Genomic DNA, 16,096 nt, shown 5'->3' on the forward strand with positions numbered 1-16,096 from the left:
ATGAATTACAGATAGCAACCAATAAGTACACCTTTCTATTATGTGAATATGAATCATCCAATAAGAATGGAGCAATGCAAACAACTACTGATTAATTTCTCCACTCAGTGATATAGTTCAGTCTCTGCTTTGGACATCTCCATGCTTCTAAGTTCAGCAGACGCGAAATTTAATCATAAACAAGGCTGAATCTATATATATATTTCTCTTACACGGCGATAAAAAAGAGCCTCATTACAACTCCCCGAATGGCAACGCTAGAAAATCGACCAATCATTGCGGCTAAGAATGTCACATGGTGAGGTGGCTCAACATATAGCGCTTTAAAAACGGAAACTGAAATAACCAGAGTGTAAAATATTATGTGCTTATGCGCATCGTATTTTTTGTTAAATAATTTATTTATTATATATCAGTTTATAGATGGTAACGAGAAGAGTTTTGTGGTTGCTATGGTGACTATTTAGAATGTAAATTGTTATTTTTTTTTTTTTTGAGTGAGTGTGATATTTCTTTTTTGGAACTGCGATGCTGTAATTTTATTGTTTAGTTAATAAATCTTCCTTTTGTATTAAACGTGATAGTAGTTTCCTAAATTATTTGATTCGAAGTCCTTTGAGTTTTATTTGAGGTCAGTTTATTTTGTATTTTTTGACAAGAGAGAGCATTCTCACCAAAGGTGATTTCTTCCGAAATTCAATGTTTTGTTTATACAGGTTTTTCCATTGTAATTCACTTATTTCAACTTTTAATAGACTTAATTATAGCCAAAATTTTAACCTTTTTAAAGAGATATCAGTTTTAGAAATTTTATCTTAAGATTTTATACTATAGCACATTACTAATAGGTTTAACGAATTACATGTCATTTATTTGAATTCAAATTTATTTTACTGACTTAGTATTTACTTAAAAGATGTAAATTTAAAAAAAAAAGGTCGTTATATGGATTTGAATGATTGTTTTGAATTCTTAGAATTTTGTGAATTTGCAATGTATCTAAGTTAGTAGCGAGCGAAGCGAGCTTGGTTTGCGAAGTAAACTTTATAAGATTGCGTAGCAATTTTCGGGGGTTGGCGAGCGTCAGCGAGCAGGGGGCGCAGCCCACTAGTTTTGAATAATACTTAAGTTAAAGATCTAGTTAAGCCTTCATTAAAAGAAGTAATTTTATTCTTAGAAATATTTTGCAAAATTATGTGGGCAACAGTCTAAATTTAACGCGCCATGAAACCACACATATCTAATATCACGAGATAATCGTAGAACTCATATCAAATTAAATCCTTTCAAGTTTTGCTGTCGTTCCATTCTAAATTTTTACTCTAATAAATAATCAATCATTACTATCGCAGACTTATCAAGTCTTAAAAATTTTTAAGATGGAAAATTTTTCGTAATCAGAATCGGAATTCTCAGGCTACCCAAGTAGTACAATCCACAGAAACGATATCGTAAAAACTTTGAGCATTGAACGTTGTACAATATCGTAGCGAAACATTGTACTATATAAAAATGGACCCCTTTTATAACGTATATTCAATATCGCAAATCAATATTGTTCGATATTGTAAAAACGTTGGGGAACGTCGATCGATATCTCTCAGCATTTCGGATATCTCTAAATTTATACTTTAAAATTATTTTTTGGAATTATAACAATTTGACGTCATTTTTTGTCTTTTAAATGACTAATTTTGATTTAAGAACACAATAAAGTTTGAAATGAAAAGTTTTACAAACAGACTTTTAATGTGAAATCGACGGGAATCGTACAATATCGTACACACAATGTCTATTTTCGCCAATATTGACAATGTCGATCGATGTAGACTAAAGCTCTTACAATATCCCTGTGCTACTTGGGTAGTGCAAAATCCATCGCAGTTGTCTCAAGCCTCGAAAAGAGTTGGATCATTGAAGAATCTTGGTGTGAACAATAAGATCTCCGAACAGAAAAAACGTCGTTCCAAGAAATCGAAAGGAAAAAAATCAAAGAAGTCCAAGGGAAAAAAAAGGAAAAAAAGGAAGACGTCGAAAAAAGCAATCCAAGAAAGCTGGCGAAGAGTAAAAGTAAAATGCAAAAATATTCGATTAATTTGGACTTACCATTTTAACAGCCACTAAAAAATTAAAATAAATATCTGAATGTAAATTTGAAATAAGCTTTTGCTCGAGTCTTAGAATGTTAAGATCTTAACTTATCTCACTGTACTTTGTTTAACTATTAAGTAGCATACTGTACTTTAAAAGTATTTCAATTTATTAGCTTAAGTACCAAATGCATGACAATTTTCTAATATTTTTATCGGTTATTAGTTAAAAATACTTAAAAAGGTTTGCTCTCATCTAGGTACTGCTGCCATTTCTTTTTATTAAGGTAAAGAAAGGGATACCTCTATGCGTCTATCAACCTTTCAACAAATAACTAAGCCTCATTGGCGTTAATAATGATAGGTCTTCAAAACAATTCACAGCCTAATGATTTACAGCTTTCAAAAACGGAAAGTGCTAAAAAAAATAGTAAATTAAGAAAAATTGAGTTTTCAAGAAAAACCCAATCCAAACGAGAAAGAAAGTACAAACTTTGATGTAACTATAAATTAAAGAACCTGTCTGTGCTATACAAAAAGAATGCCAAAAAAATAACATTTATGGAAACATCGTGAACTTTAATTCGCCAAATAGATTATATTAGTTACGACATTCTTTCTCAAATCTCTCTTAGATTATACGCAATAAACTGTACTTTTCGGTTACCCCGGCGCAAGAAAGTTCAATTATTTTTATTTAATTAAATTTTATTTTATTTAATATGTTTAAAAAAATAAATAAAATAGAAAATTTTAAAAAACCGTTTGTGGAGGTCTATATTTCTTGGCGACATTTCGATTGCTCCCGGTTAACCGATAAATACTAAACAGATATTCAGTTAGCAGTTTAACAAAATAATTATAATTAGTAGTTTTATGCAACTTGAAGTAAAAACTATTCCCATAGAAATTTAGACTTCATATTCGGAGTGCGAGAATAATTTACACAATTTATATCTGCTTAATTAATAAATAATACGTTACTTATATTTATATAATAAAATTGCCAGTAACATACTTTAGTTAATATGCATATTAAAGTCAATGCAAACCATAATTTTATAACCTTAATTGCTAACTGCTTAAATGTTAACCACTGAATTGACAAAGATTTTTAAAATATATATCAATGGCGAAACACCCTGCGTATGTAGTTCAACTATTTTTTAAAAATTTTTAATTATATTTAATTTTTTTTATTTAATTTAGTTTTTTTTAATTTATTTTTTTTATTTAATTTTATGCGTTTAAAAAAATAAATAAAACAACAGATATAAAAAAAAGTTAGTGAAGGTATACATTTTTTGGAGATTTTCGATTGCGCCCGGCTAATCGAAAAGTAAAAAAATATTTTTATTTGATCACTTTATCTAATACTTAGAACTGTATATCTAGTATTGTATGGCTAGCACATTCTCAGAAAAATTGACTTAATTTTGAACCATAATATGGAACCAGTGAATCATAATATTGTGCAAATTTGTTCTAACTTTAATAGAATGTTAAATTTGAAAATGTTCTTATGCAATTTGAGTCAAGTTTAAGAAAAATTGATTAGCATGATGTTATAATTCAACCCGGCCTCTATTTTGCGGAAAATTGGTTCAAAATTATGTTTAAAAATGACCCAAAATTGCAAATCTATAATTTGTCACTATTTTGACACATTTGCAGTTAAAACCAACATAAATATTATGAAAACTGGAGGAGTGTTTCATAAAATACAAAGTATCAATCTGGTTAATAAATACCCAGTCTTTAAAAACATATTTGCCCCATTTTACTATTATTTGCTTTAATGTTTTATCGTTGAATTTAAGAATAATTTTTTTAGCTATAATATTAAAGAATAACACTAGTGCCATCTTTATATTTGCTTTGGTAAAAATAGTGAGCAAGGAAAACTCAAACAAATGATTTTTTGGGTGCTTATTCTTTTCGGGGCGCCTTGAAAATATTGCCAAACTATTAACAACGAGAGTGGTGTTTAATTGTGGTATTAAGTGCTATGGTAATGTGTACCTCATATACTGTGCTAATGAGTTTTTTAAAGCACTTCCGCAATGGATAATTATCTATTAAGTACTACTTCTTTCAAAAAGTGTAATCTAGATCCTAATCTCGAATTATTAATTTACTGAGGAGGTATAAAATTTTCAATAGCTTCCAACATTGATGAAAATGTTTTCCTTTTCTTTTAATTCGTCGCCGTCACATAAGCTCCCACAAGTACAATTATCAATTTAGTTGCAGACATTTTAATATTTATTCCTTGGCGAAACAAGTAAAGAACGAAAACCTATTTCGCCAAAAGAGAGTGATGCCGATAGTTTTATTTTCTTTCTTTGAAAAGTTTAATTTGGATTTTACAAACTCTTTTTTTTTAATTTGGTGAAAGAGAAAACTCACATCAATATATATTTATATAGTACTATAACAGTGGAGCCATTTTAATATTATTTACCTTGGCGAAACATGTAAACAACGAAAACCTATTCGTCAATAGGCAGTGATGCCAATAGTTTTTTTTCTCTTCTATCTTTGAATAAGTTGAATATGAATTTTTCATGCTCATTTGTTTCTTTGGTTAAAGTTAAAGGTTATTCATTAAGTTTTTTTTAGTTTTAAGTGGGTTTTTTTTAAACTAATCGAATCATATAACAAAAAAAATTGCACTATTTTTAAAGAAGTCACAATTCTGTCATTCGTGTATATATATTTATGCATTAATTTTATTAGTTTATTCGGTAATCACAATCTTAATTACGCATCAATTCTATGTTTCGTCAACGCATAGCTAAAGTTATCCAATCAGACAAGCGGTTGTGTCATTAGGAAACGTAGGCAGAAAGTTCACTGACATTAATTACTTCATAAGATCGAAAGATAAAAAATATTTTTTAATGAATTTTTTTTGCTGAAATAAACTTTTTTCCCACCCTTTACTCTAAAATAACTTATCAATTCATTTAATTTACTTTATTATTGAGTGAAAAATTTGCATCATGATACTGCAAATAATACATGTAAGAGTAATTTGAAAATTAATAATTTTTTGTTCAATTATTTACATATATAACAAAGAAATTTCACCTACATTTATATCAAGGGTAATTTATTTACTTTTAGGGTAAAAATTTATTATTTTACAACGCGTAAAAGATAACGAAGACGGAGTTTAGAGAGTAAAAAATAAACTACGGCGACGTAAACTACGGTTTCGTTTTTTTACGAGCACATAAATTAAAGACATAAAACCTACACTAAATATTTGAGATTTATATATGTTGAAAAAAAAAATTTTTTTTACAAGACACATAATTTAATAGTTTTAAAATGTTTTTTTTCTGGATACGTAACAATTTACAACGAGTAAAATTTCTACCACAATGTATGAAAATCATAAGGATATATTATTTAATAAAAATGTTTTTAAGTAATAGCAATCTTTAATATTAAATTTAAGGAGCTTTTATTTTTCCACACAATTTTTGAGATCAGTATTTCATCATAAATATTTTGATTGAATTTTAATGTTTGCAAAAGTACTTTATAAGTACTGTGACATTTTTAAAGTTAGGCTCAGAGGGTAAGTTGGACATTTTGGTACATTTAAGGTAAGTAACTGGTAGAGAAAAATATTTTGAACCATACAAAATGTGTCATTTTCACCGATATTAACACTTTCAATCATTTATTTATAAAAAGTACATGTCAATGTTATTTAATAATAGTCATCATTCATGTTAATATTTAGACGTTTAATTTTTATAACTATTTCAGCATGCAACGCTCATCTCCCCACATTTTTCGGCAAGCATGCACAATTTTTTACGGTATTTGCGTATTATCCCGTCGACCATTTTCGCCAACATCGCACCAGAGTCATTTTGGTATCTTTTAAATCTATTTTATAATAGTAATTAATAGTAAGAAATTCACAAAATACAAATATAACTTATAGCAAAAAAATGAGTTATTTAAATTTGAACAATTTCAAAATTTATTTTCAAATTTAGCGAAAATGGTTGACGGGATAGTACTAATTCTACTTATTCAAAAATTTCGAAATTATGCATGTTATTAATATTTGCAAGAAAAAACATTACTTCCGAAGTATCAACTCCAAGTGTTTCACAGAATTAATTACTATGTTACAGTTTAATTTTTTTAATCACAATTTTAATTTAGACGAAGCTTAAAAAAAAATAGGTACTTTTTTGTTAGCTGAGCGCAAGCGAAAAGTTGCCCAAAATATGCAATCTTCCGTCAACTTTTTTTTAAATATTTTTTTAAAATTTTATCTATTTTTTAAACACGCAAAAATAAAGTAAAATAATAATGAAAACAAAAATATTTCACTTTCTTGCACCGAAAAGTACCGAAAAATAATCAATTACTTCATAATTTTTCGATTTATTTTACCTTTATGTAAATTTTTTTATATATGTATATATATATATATCCTGAGCCATTAAGTTCGACTTTTCAAATTTAATCATATCGTATTACACTAGTTTTATTCGATTTTACATAATACACATGATGCATTTTATATAATATAGATAATACATATGATAGACATAATAGTATTAAACAAATGTCGGTTAACTATATTAAAGTATTTTATTAAAATAAATGCGGTGAACTAGCAGGTGGCAGAACTGCCTAGTTATTTTATAAAATAATTTTTTTAAAAATTCTTGCAATGAATTTTTTCCTTTTCTTTCAAGAACATAAATAATGCTAAAATAAAAAGGGCACCTTAAAAAGGTGCCCTTTTTGTTATAAACTTTTACCCGTTATTTATCAAATTAATTATGCATCACATTTCAATAACTTTGGCATCACAATAATAGCTAGGTATCTATTGAAGAAATGTATTATGTTATTTTCAAGTACGAATATTTTAGTCATCTGTATTTTATTGCAAAGAAGAGAATTAAAAGTCTACAAACATTTAGGCTTTCAAAATTTCTTCAAATGGCGTCTTTTAAGACGTTGCCAACGAGAAAAAGACGAAAACTGTATTAATTAATTATCTGCTCTGGGACTTGAATTTCATTCATTGGATTATTTCTGTGCAATGCTCAAAGTTCTTTGGCTCAACTTATGTTTTATGCATTGCAATTCGAAAAGAAGTGAAGTGATTATGCCTAACCATGTGACTTAATTAAATCAGATTTAATTGGATACCTGTAAGCGTTGGTACGTGTGTGTGTTGAACTTGATTGGCTTCTGTATCGGCAAATGCCACGATTTACCTATGATGATGTTCTAGCAGACATCCAATTGTATAAATTTTCGTTTTCTTTTTATTTATTTATTTTATTTTATTTTTTATGTAATTGAGGCATTGTTATACGAATGGGAAAGAAACAAATTTGGCCTCTTTTCGGTGGCTGTGTTTGACTAACATTTGAATTGTATATTTACAAAAACTACAATCCGCTCTTTTGGATGTATAGCATCAATTTTGTTTTTCAGCAAAACTATATTTTGTATAATTTTAATAATATTTGGCTTTCATTTTTTTATTTTCTCATTTTCTGTTATACCTGCAGTAGTTATGAAATTTTTTCAGAAAGAAGATGGTTTTGTCGATTATAATGTATATGAATATTATCATATAAATATTTATATTAAATAAGTCAAGGCACGGTTAGGTTTTGTTTAAAGCTAAACCGGTAGGCTACTTAAGGCCTATGATAGGCTACATAAAGAAAAATTTACTATGCATTAAAAAATGTGTACTACCACTTATTTCATGCACAAGGTGTTTTTCAAACATAGACCACTTTCTGTGACAGGATGTAAATGAGTTAACCTTAAAAACAAAGCTTTTTTTTTTATTTCTAATGCAAGGTCGTCAGATTTTTCGCATTTCAACTATACATTTACAGCATAATATGTGTATAGTGTCAATTAAAACATTGAAAATTTATGAATATATTAAAATATTTTGCAATTATTCGTAATTAAAAATGTCCCTTATGCTACAGTTTTTTTTTAAAAACAACTTCAATTTTTTTTTATAAAAAAATTTGGTCACAAATATACTTAAGATGTCTTGACCAAATAAATTTTAACAAAAACGTTTTTAAATATAGAGAGGGTTAGCCAAGAAATAATAATAATAATTAAAAAAAAATCTTGGCAAAGCAAAAATACTAGTACGCAAAGTTATTTCCAAACAGTTCTTTTCCAATTTTATGCTCATTATTTTATTGCATATGTTGATGGGGCAAAATTTTACATAATGCTTATAATAAAAGTAAATACAACATTTTTTCTATTTCAATAATTTTAAAATGGTTAATAATTCATGCACAAGCTTAAATATGTTTATTATTAAATGTCATTTTATAAGGGTTTTTTTATAATGAAGGAGCACCAATTTTAGTTCTTAACCATTCATTAGGAATAGTAATCAAATTCAAAAAGATAATAACAGAGAATGATACTAAGACAGGATAAATAATTCAGTCAAAAAACGATAAATATGGGAGTTAATTTAATTTTTATAATTTTTTTGGAGCTACTAGTCAAATTCAAAAGCATAATAACAGAGAATGATATTTAGAAGGAATAAATATTTCAGGTAAAGAACGTTAAATACGAGACACTGAAATATTTTACATGTAAAAATTATTTTTATAGGTTTCATTAATTCTTAATAAATTAATTTCATTTATTAATTAATTTCATTTATTAATTAATTTCATTAATTCTGATGATAACGAAAGAAACCTTGATTTGCTTTGTTAATTAAGTATTCAATCATATGAATTTCCTATCTAATAAGAATGCATGGACACATACCTTTCAACATTTGATGTTTATGCGAAATATATCTTTTAGCGGTAGTGAATTAAAGTCAAATTTTTTAAAACAAACCTTTTTATGATCATTTGCTAATGTGACTCCTCGCTTAAATTTTTTGGCGCTCTAATAGAAAGCAAAAATATATTTTGGTATTTTTTAATTATAAAAACAGTCTAAGTTACTAAAAAATCTGTTAGATTATCGATGTTATATTTGTAGTGAAATGTAAGATCCAAGAAAGTAATTTAAAAAAATTTTTTTTCATTGCTATTCAAATTGTCAAATAAAATTGATTTTATTTGACAAATTGATTTTACGAATTAAAGATGAATTGATTTTGTGAACTAAAGAAATTTCAATGATGAATAACTGTTTCTTTTCGATCTAAAAAACTGCAAATGAGTGCGAATTTGAAGAATAAGTGTTTGGAAGTGAGCCATGTTTGGAAGATTTCACCTTTAACGCAGAAAAAGACATCAGTGTCTCAAGTAATATTTCATAATTAACAATTATTAAAATACTAATCATAAATTTTTTTACTTATTTTGACAGAAAATAAATCCAAATACTGAAAAAAAGCATGAACAATGTGTTAAATAATATCCTCAAAATCTTTCGTATAATAATATCAAAATCCCATATAATCCAAATCTTTAAATTCATCATATTATCAGTCCTTATTATTACTTCTTATGATCGTTCTCTAGTTTCCATTCAAGTTGAACTATTATATCTTGTAATCGAGTTTAAGTGGTCAAATTATATGATTCAATTTAGTACATATTAAGTCTACAACGAATTTGATTTAGATCACGGCTCAAAGCGCTCCAAATTATCTAACAGTAGATATGCATTTAAAGACTTACTTCTAAAGTAAAGTTATCCACGTTTTGGCTTCCCGTCTTTGGTTTGGAGGAGGGAATGAGAGCTTTAGGCCTACAACCACCGTAAATTTGAGATTGCTGTTGAGGACCTTCGACCTCCGGATCTCGGAATGAGAGTCTTTTCTTTTGTTTCTGCTGCTGCTGTTTTATTTGTTTATCCTGTAGAGTGAATTTAAGTCCAGTTCTATTCATCTCTTAAGTGAAGTGTTCCTGAAGGGCAAGTGCCTGCTTCACATGGCCACCTCTTGGGCCAGCGTGCAGCAGTAAGGGACAGGTGGAATGGTTCACGATTTCGTGTGGCTTATCTCTACTTCTTCTCCGGTTAAACGGACCTTGCCGATCCATCGAGGTATGGACAGGTTGATCAGCACAGGTGAGTTCGTTTAGTTAAGGGATGAAGCTTCAGCATGATGCTTCAAGAAATTGTTGATTCTGAAAAATGGAAGAACTTTATCAATGATTTTAACAAAAATAATTTATTTGATATAGAAAGCTATACATATACATAAGTTATAATCAGCACGGGGCGTAAAGTAATTGCTAATTCGGAAAATGGTAGAACCATATCGGCGATTTTAAGACAAATAATTTATTTGACATAGAGGACGATACATATGCAGGTTTCAATCAGCATGGTGTTGACGTAATTGTTGATTCGAAAATAGAAGAACTAAGTCAAGGGTTTTAAGAAAAATAATTTATTTGACATAGAAGACGTTAAATATGCATACATTAATACATAAGTTATAGTCAGCATGGTGCGTAAAGTAATTGTTTATTTAGAAAATGATAGAACTATGTTGATTATTTTAAGAGAAATAATTTATTTGATAGAGAAAACGATACATACGCCAAAAAATGCTAAGTATTAATGATTATAAGAAAAATAATTTATTTTAGATAGAAGACGATACATATGCTTAAGTTCATATGTAGGTTTTAATCAGCATGGTGCTTGACGTAATTGTTGATTCGGAAAATAGAAGAACTAAGTCTATGGTTTTAAAAAAAATAACTTGCTTGAGAGATAATACATATGCATAAATACATATCTGAGTGGTGCTTGACGTAATTTTTGTTTCGAAAAATAGAGAAGAACTTTATCAATGATTTTAATAAAAATAATTTATTTGACATAGAAGACGATACATATGCATAAATTCATATGAATTTTTTTTTATTAGTGTGATGAGCGAAGTAATTGTTAATTCGAAAAATCGTACAACTATGTCAATGATTGACAGAAACAATTTATTTGGCTTAGCGATATATATATATGCATAAATTCATATGTAAAATATTATCAGCATGGTTCTCGATGTAGTTGTTGATTCGGTAAATTGAACTACTATATCAATAATTTTGAAAAAAAAAATTATTTTACATTGACGATATATATCCATAAATTATGTGTCAAATATTTTCCGCATGGTGCTTGACGTTATAGTGGATTCGGAAAATAAAAGAACTACATCAATGATTTTAAGAAAAATAATTTCGTTGGCATAAACGATATACATGCATAAATTCACGTGTAAACTATAATCAGCCTGGTGGTTGACGTAATTGTTGATTCGGAAAATAGAAGAACTATATTAATGGCTTTAAGAAAAACAATTTATTTAATAGAGAAGAAGGTATTTGCATAAATTTAAATACACTATACATGATTTTGATGCTTCTACTCCAACATGCGTCAATCAAATCTTCAATTTCCGAATGTGCATTTTGTAGGAATTTTTATTTGGATGGAAAATGCTATGATGGAACTTTGGAAAATGCTTTGTATTAAAAAAAAATAATCTGTTTTCAAAACATTTGAATTCTACACAAAATCGTGTATTTATATCAGAAAGAGAAGGAAGGACCGTAGATGAAAATTGATTAAACTTTTTAGTTTGTTTACGAACGGCATCGTTAGAACGGTTTGGAGTGGGCTCCAAAAGATCCGTGTCAGGGAACTGACCCAATGTCTGACAAAAAGACAAGCGATTAAACAAAAATAAAGACACAAAATATTTACAATGAAACTAACTAGATCAAAGCTTCTCACACATGACTTTTTAAAATTTAAATGTAAACTAAATTTAGAAAATATAAACTAAATTTTAAAGAAATTATGTGGCTTGCTAACATTTCACAATATAAATTAAGTATAAAAGTAGAATTTAATAATACAAAAGTTGGATGCAATTCTAGTGCGTTAAACGGAACTGAATTAATCGTGCATCACAAATCGCAGCGAACAATTTGTTGGAATCTTAACCAACCATTAAAATGAACCATATTTCAAGCGAAAATGAAAAATTATATTGTTCAATTCAAGCACGTAGTAAAGATAGCAGAAAATTCGCATATTATAATTCTATATATAGCCAACGCGGGATCTGATACTTCGACTTCTTTTAGATTCTGAAATTTATTCAATAAATCAAGATTAAACGTGGACTTATATTGTCATGATCATTTAACGAAAATTTGTAAAGGCTTGTTTTTTCTTTAGATATCAAGCATCGATAGTTCTTTTGTATTAAAACCTAAAATGAAATTTCAGTTCTAAAGTACTGGGTAAAATAAAACTTTACTGAGAAATGAAAACATATTTCAAAATGTTAACAGATGTAAACAAAACTATAAAAGAACGTGGAAAATGAAAATTTGAAACCATTATTTATTGCTAAAAAATCACTGATATCGCTCGATATTTAAAAATAGTGACACGTGGACGCCGCTGCTTTAAGTGTTCACCTTAGCGTTGCACTTTGCTCAACGGCTGCGAAAACTACAAGATTTAGTAACTTGAAATTACTAGGGTGTGTAGAAAATAGTACAGGGATTAAGATGGAATAAAAAAATTAACATCCGACTATTAGTTCGAGAATTACTAACTGTTAAACTTATTGGAAAAAAAACTATACGGGAGGCTGCTCTAAAGGCCACAGGAATGCAACTACTGACTAGGGAAACTAGGGAAGTGTGACTCACAAATTTTGAAATAAACTAGTGGGGTGTCTGCCTTATGAAGAATAATTTTAGGGGGCAACATTCGTTTCGGCCCATAGAAGGTCCTATAAGAGATAAAAATAATTCTATAGATAGAAAAATCGGTATTTTATTACTTCAATGCAGACTATTAGTTATTGTAACTGTTTCATTCTCCAATTAATTTGTAATTAATTGGTTAATTAATTAATTTGCTAATTAATCAATTAATTAGAAAATTAATTAATTAATAATTATTAGTTAATTGGTTTGCAATTACATACTCCAATTAATTTGGAAAATTTTTTGAAGAAAAAAAGTTAAAAAAATTTGATGTCAATTTTTTTTTAAATTAACCTAATATGTTCTTCTGAAAAACTACAGATATATAAAATTTTCGAAATCAATTTTGACAATAAATATGCATTATATAGTACTTGAAAGTACCACAAAATTAATTGGAGTATGAGATAATTACAATAACTAATAGTCTGCATTGAAGTTATAAAATATCTATTTTTCTATATATTGAATTATTTTTTATCTGTTTATTTTTTTATCAATTTTTATGTATTATGGGCCAAAACGAATGTTGCCCCCTAAAATTATTCCTCATAAGGCATACATCCCACTAGTTTATTTCAAAATTGGCGAGTCACACTTCCCTAGTTTCCCTTGTGAGTTAAAATTTGGCATGCTGATAAGGCCATACATGTTAATGAACTTAACACAGAGGTTTTTCAGAGTTATTGCTATATTAAGTGATTTTTTGTGAGTTTGTTCTCAATTATTTCTATTTTACAGTTACATTTTGTGCTTTACTGAAAATCTCTAATGCTTAGAAACTTGAAATTACGTAGGACTATTTTGAATTATAGCATTAGCGAGAAGTTTTTTTTTTCTTCCAAAATTCCGATTTGTTAGAAAGTTATTGCAATTTCAACTGCTCTTTCGCATTTCTCTTCCTTAGAGGAATAATTATTTACTTAATGCCGTAGAAAAATTCTCTCTCTCGCAAATTTTATTTTAAAGCTAGTCCTTTACTCACTTGGTAACAAAAGTAACAAAAAGGAATTAATAAAAAATAAGAAAGGTTAGATGTTCGTCAGTTATAAATCTTAATATTTGTATCAAAATTTTTAAAACTATAAAGACTGAAGAGATATAACTGTTTCCAACGCGAATTGTTTGTTATATGATATTTACCTTACTCCTGACTGAGGTTCTCTCCATTAACAGCAGATGGCAGAGGCGCTTATAACTTCCTCTTGATGATACGAATGCATTGATTTACACTAATCTGAGCGGCTATGACGTCATAGGAGGATTGCAAGACTTCCGGTTTTATTTTGTTTTAAATTTTTCTTAGGAAACTGAATGAATAAAGTTTTCGTTTTATATTGTCAATAAGTAAAATTACTTCTTATTTATTACTGCTTATTCTGTCACATATTCTGTATTAAGTTTATTTATTTTGCACGTACATTTGATTATTTTTCAAAACCAGGTATCCTTTCATTTCGTTACGATTAACAACTTAATAAAACGCGCTTACATAAAATTATAAATATTATACATTTTCTTAACAAAATGATAATTTTTTAAACAGAATTTTAAGAAAAAATACTTTTGAGAAGATCAAGGGAGGAGAGCAGTTTATTTCCATTAAAGCTGATTCTGAGAAAAAAACGAATTTGCACACAAACAGGAACCATTTTTCCACAGCATGGCCTATCTTCATGCAGTAATAACTCTCGGGAAGGTGAGGGTACCGATTTTCCATATAGTTGATTTGCCAAAATTAAGTCCTCAAAATGCAACAAATGACAATACAAAAGTAATTTTTTGTAAAAAACGGGCTTAAACTGTTCCTCCTCCTTGATCTTCAATGATAAATGAAGAGCAACCACGGGGGTTGGAGAGCGAAGCGAACAGGATGCGGTGCCTTCTAGTTAGTTTAAAAAAGTTTCAATTGTTCTAATCTAATCCATATATCATTAAAACTCAATAAACTACAAAAAATATTAGAAACTTTAGACATCAGAAATGTCCCGGTACTTTTAACACTTCTTATTAGTGAACCGTTGCCTTTTGACACTAAAATACTGCAAGTCAACATCAAACCTAACATTAAATAGTGTGCGTGTGCGTAGGGGGTGCAATATATAGAAATTCTGAACAAATCATCAAGTGTCTCAACTTTCAAAGAGTTTCTGCAAATTGCCTTCAGTCTACTGCAACAGCTGAAGCCTCTCTCGTAAGAATCTGCGATCACGGGAAGAATAGCGCGAAAATGATATGATCTGCAGCATATTCGAGAATCTCGCCGAACATTCTTCATTGTTAAAATTTTCCAGGATCTGAGTCAATGTTAATGGAGAAAACATAAACTTGAATTTTGTTTACTCAACTAATACGATATCCACTTGTTCGTTAAATATATTTGGGTTTAAATAGATGGAATTTTGTAGAAGATCCTAATAGATGGAAATAGTCGGGGGGAAACCCAAACTCAAGAATATTTTTTTTTCTGCAAAACCAACCCAAGGCGTTACAAACATGCAAAGAAGTTAACATATCTGTAGATTGCAGTTTTTCTGTATTGCACATTTTTTCGTATTTGATTAATCTCCCTCTTAAAGTCTGAAACTATTCCTCGCCCTTTTTAATGTTTGTACACTGAAAACTCACAATTCAATATGGTAGTTTGATTTTAAAAACTACATTTTGTAAGTTAGGACCTTCTCTCCAGCCTTATTACATATTTACTTAAGACTTTTCTGCTTGCCAAACGATAATATTTTGTAGTCGAATTTGTAAAAATTCCTAACTAATGAATCAAAATGATCTTTCAGCTTTGAAATATTGTACTTAAGCTAAAAATGACTATTTTTTTATTCAATTCTACGTGTCCTAGATAGAAAAATTTGACCTCAGTTAACATTCAGATGTTTGCTGATGGCGTCTTGTGTCATTGCCGCTTTTTGGACAAATAATCTTAATTGTAACGTAAGAATCTTCTACAGATTCATAATTATCCCTAAATAATATGATTATTGTTATATTATTGTATGATAATTATTATCTCTAAATAATAAATGAATGGGTCAGTTCACCGAAAAAGTGAAATCAAAACTTTTGAAGGCCAGGAACTTGTTTCAGGTATAATGTTAATTGAATTTAAGCACAGTTTTAAATTTAAATTAAAAGCATATTCGAATTAATTTAAAATGAGATTTTGAAGATTCAGGTAAGTCTGACATTCTTTAAAATGTACATTAATCAAGATCTTTAAACGTTGATTGATTTCGTGAT

The 16,096-nt window shown here is 28.5% G+C and overlaps 1 protein-coding gene across 1 annotated transcript in view; it reads right to left on the reverse strand.

Moving 5' to 3' along the window:
* The window catches only part of LOC107454107 (uncharacterized), a 70,644-nt gene that overhangs the window by 25,672 nt on the left and 28,876 nt on the right, over positions 1–16,096 (reverse strand). The window contains exon 2 of the mRNA XM_087161567.1: positions 9,782–10,231. Within this exon, the coding sequence (XP_087017693.1) occupies positions 9,782–9,991 (210 nt within the window). The 5' untranslated portion in view covers positions 9,992–10,231. The remainder of the gene's footprint in view (positions 1–9,781; positions 10,232–16,096) is intronic.

Source organism: Parasteatoda tepidariorum, chromosome 4 (genome assembly GCF_982258835.1).
Source record: "Parasteatoda tepidariorum strain Cologne lab strain chromosome 4, Ptep-v5.0, whole genome shotgun sequence".
In the NCBI taxonomy this organism is placed as follows: Eukaryota; Metazoa; Arthropoda; class Arachnida; order Araneae; family Theridiidae; genus Parasteatoda; species Parasteatoda tepidariorum.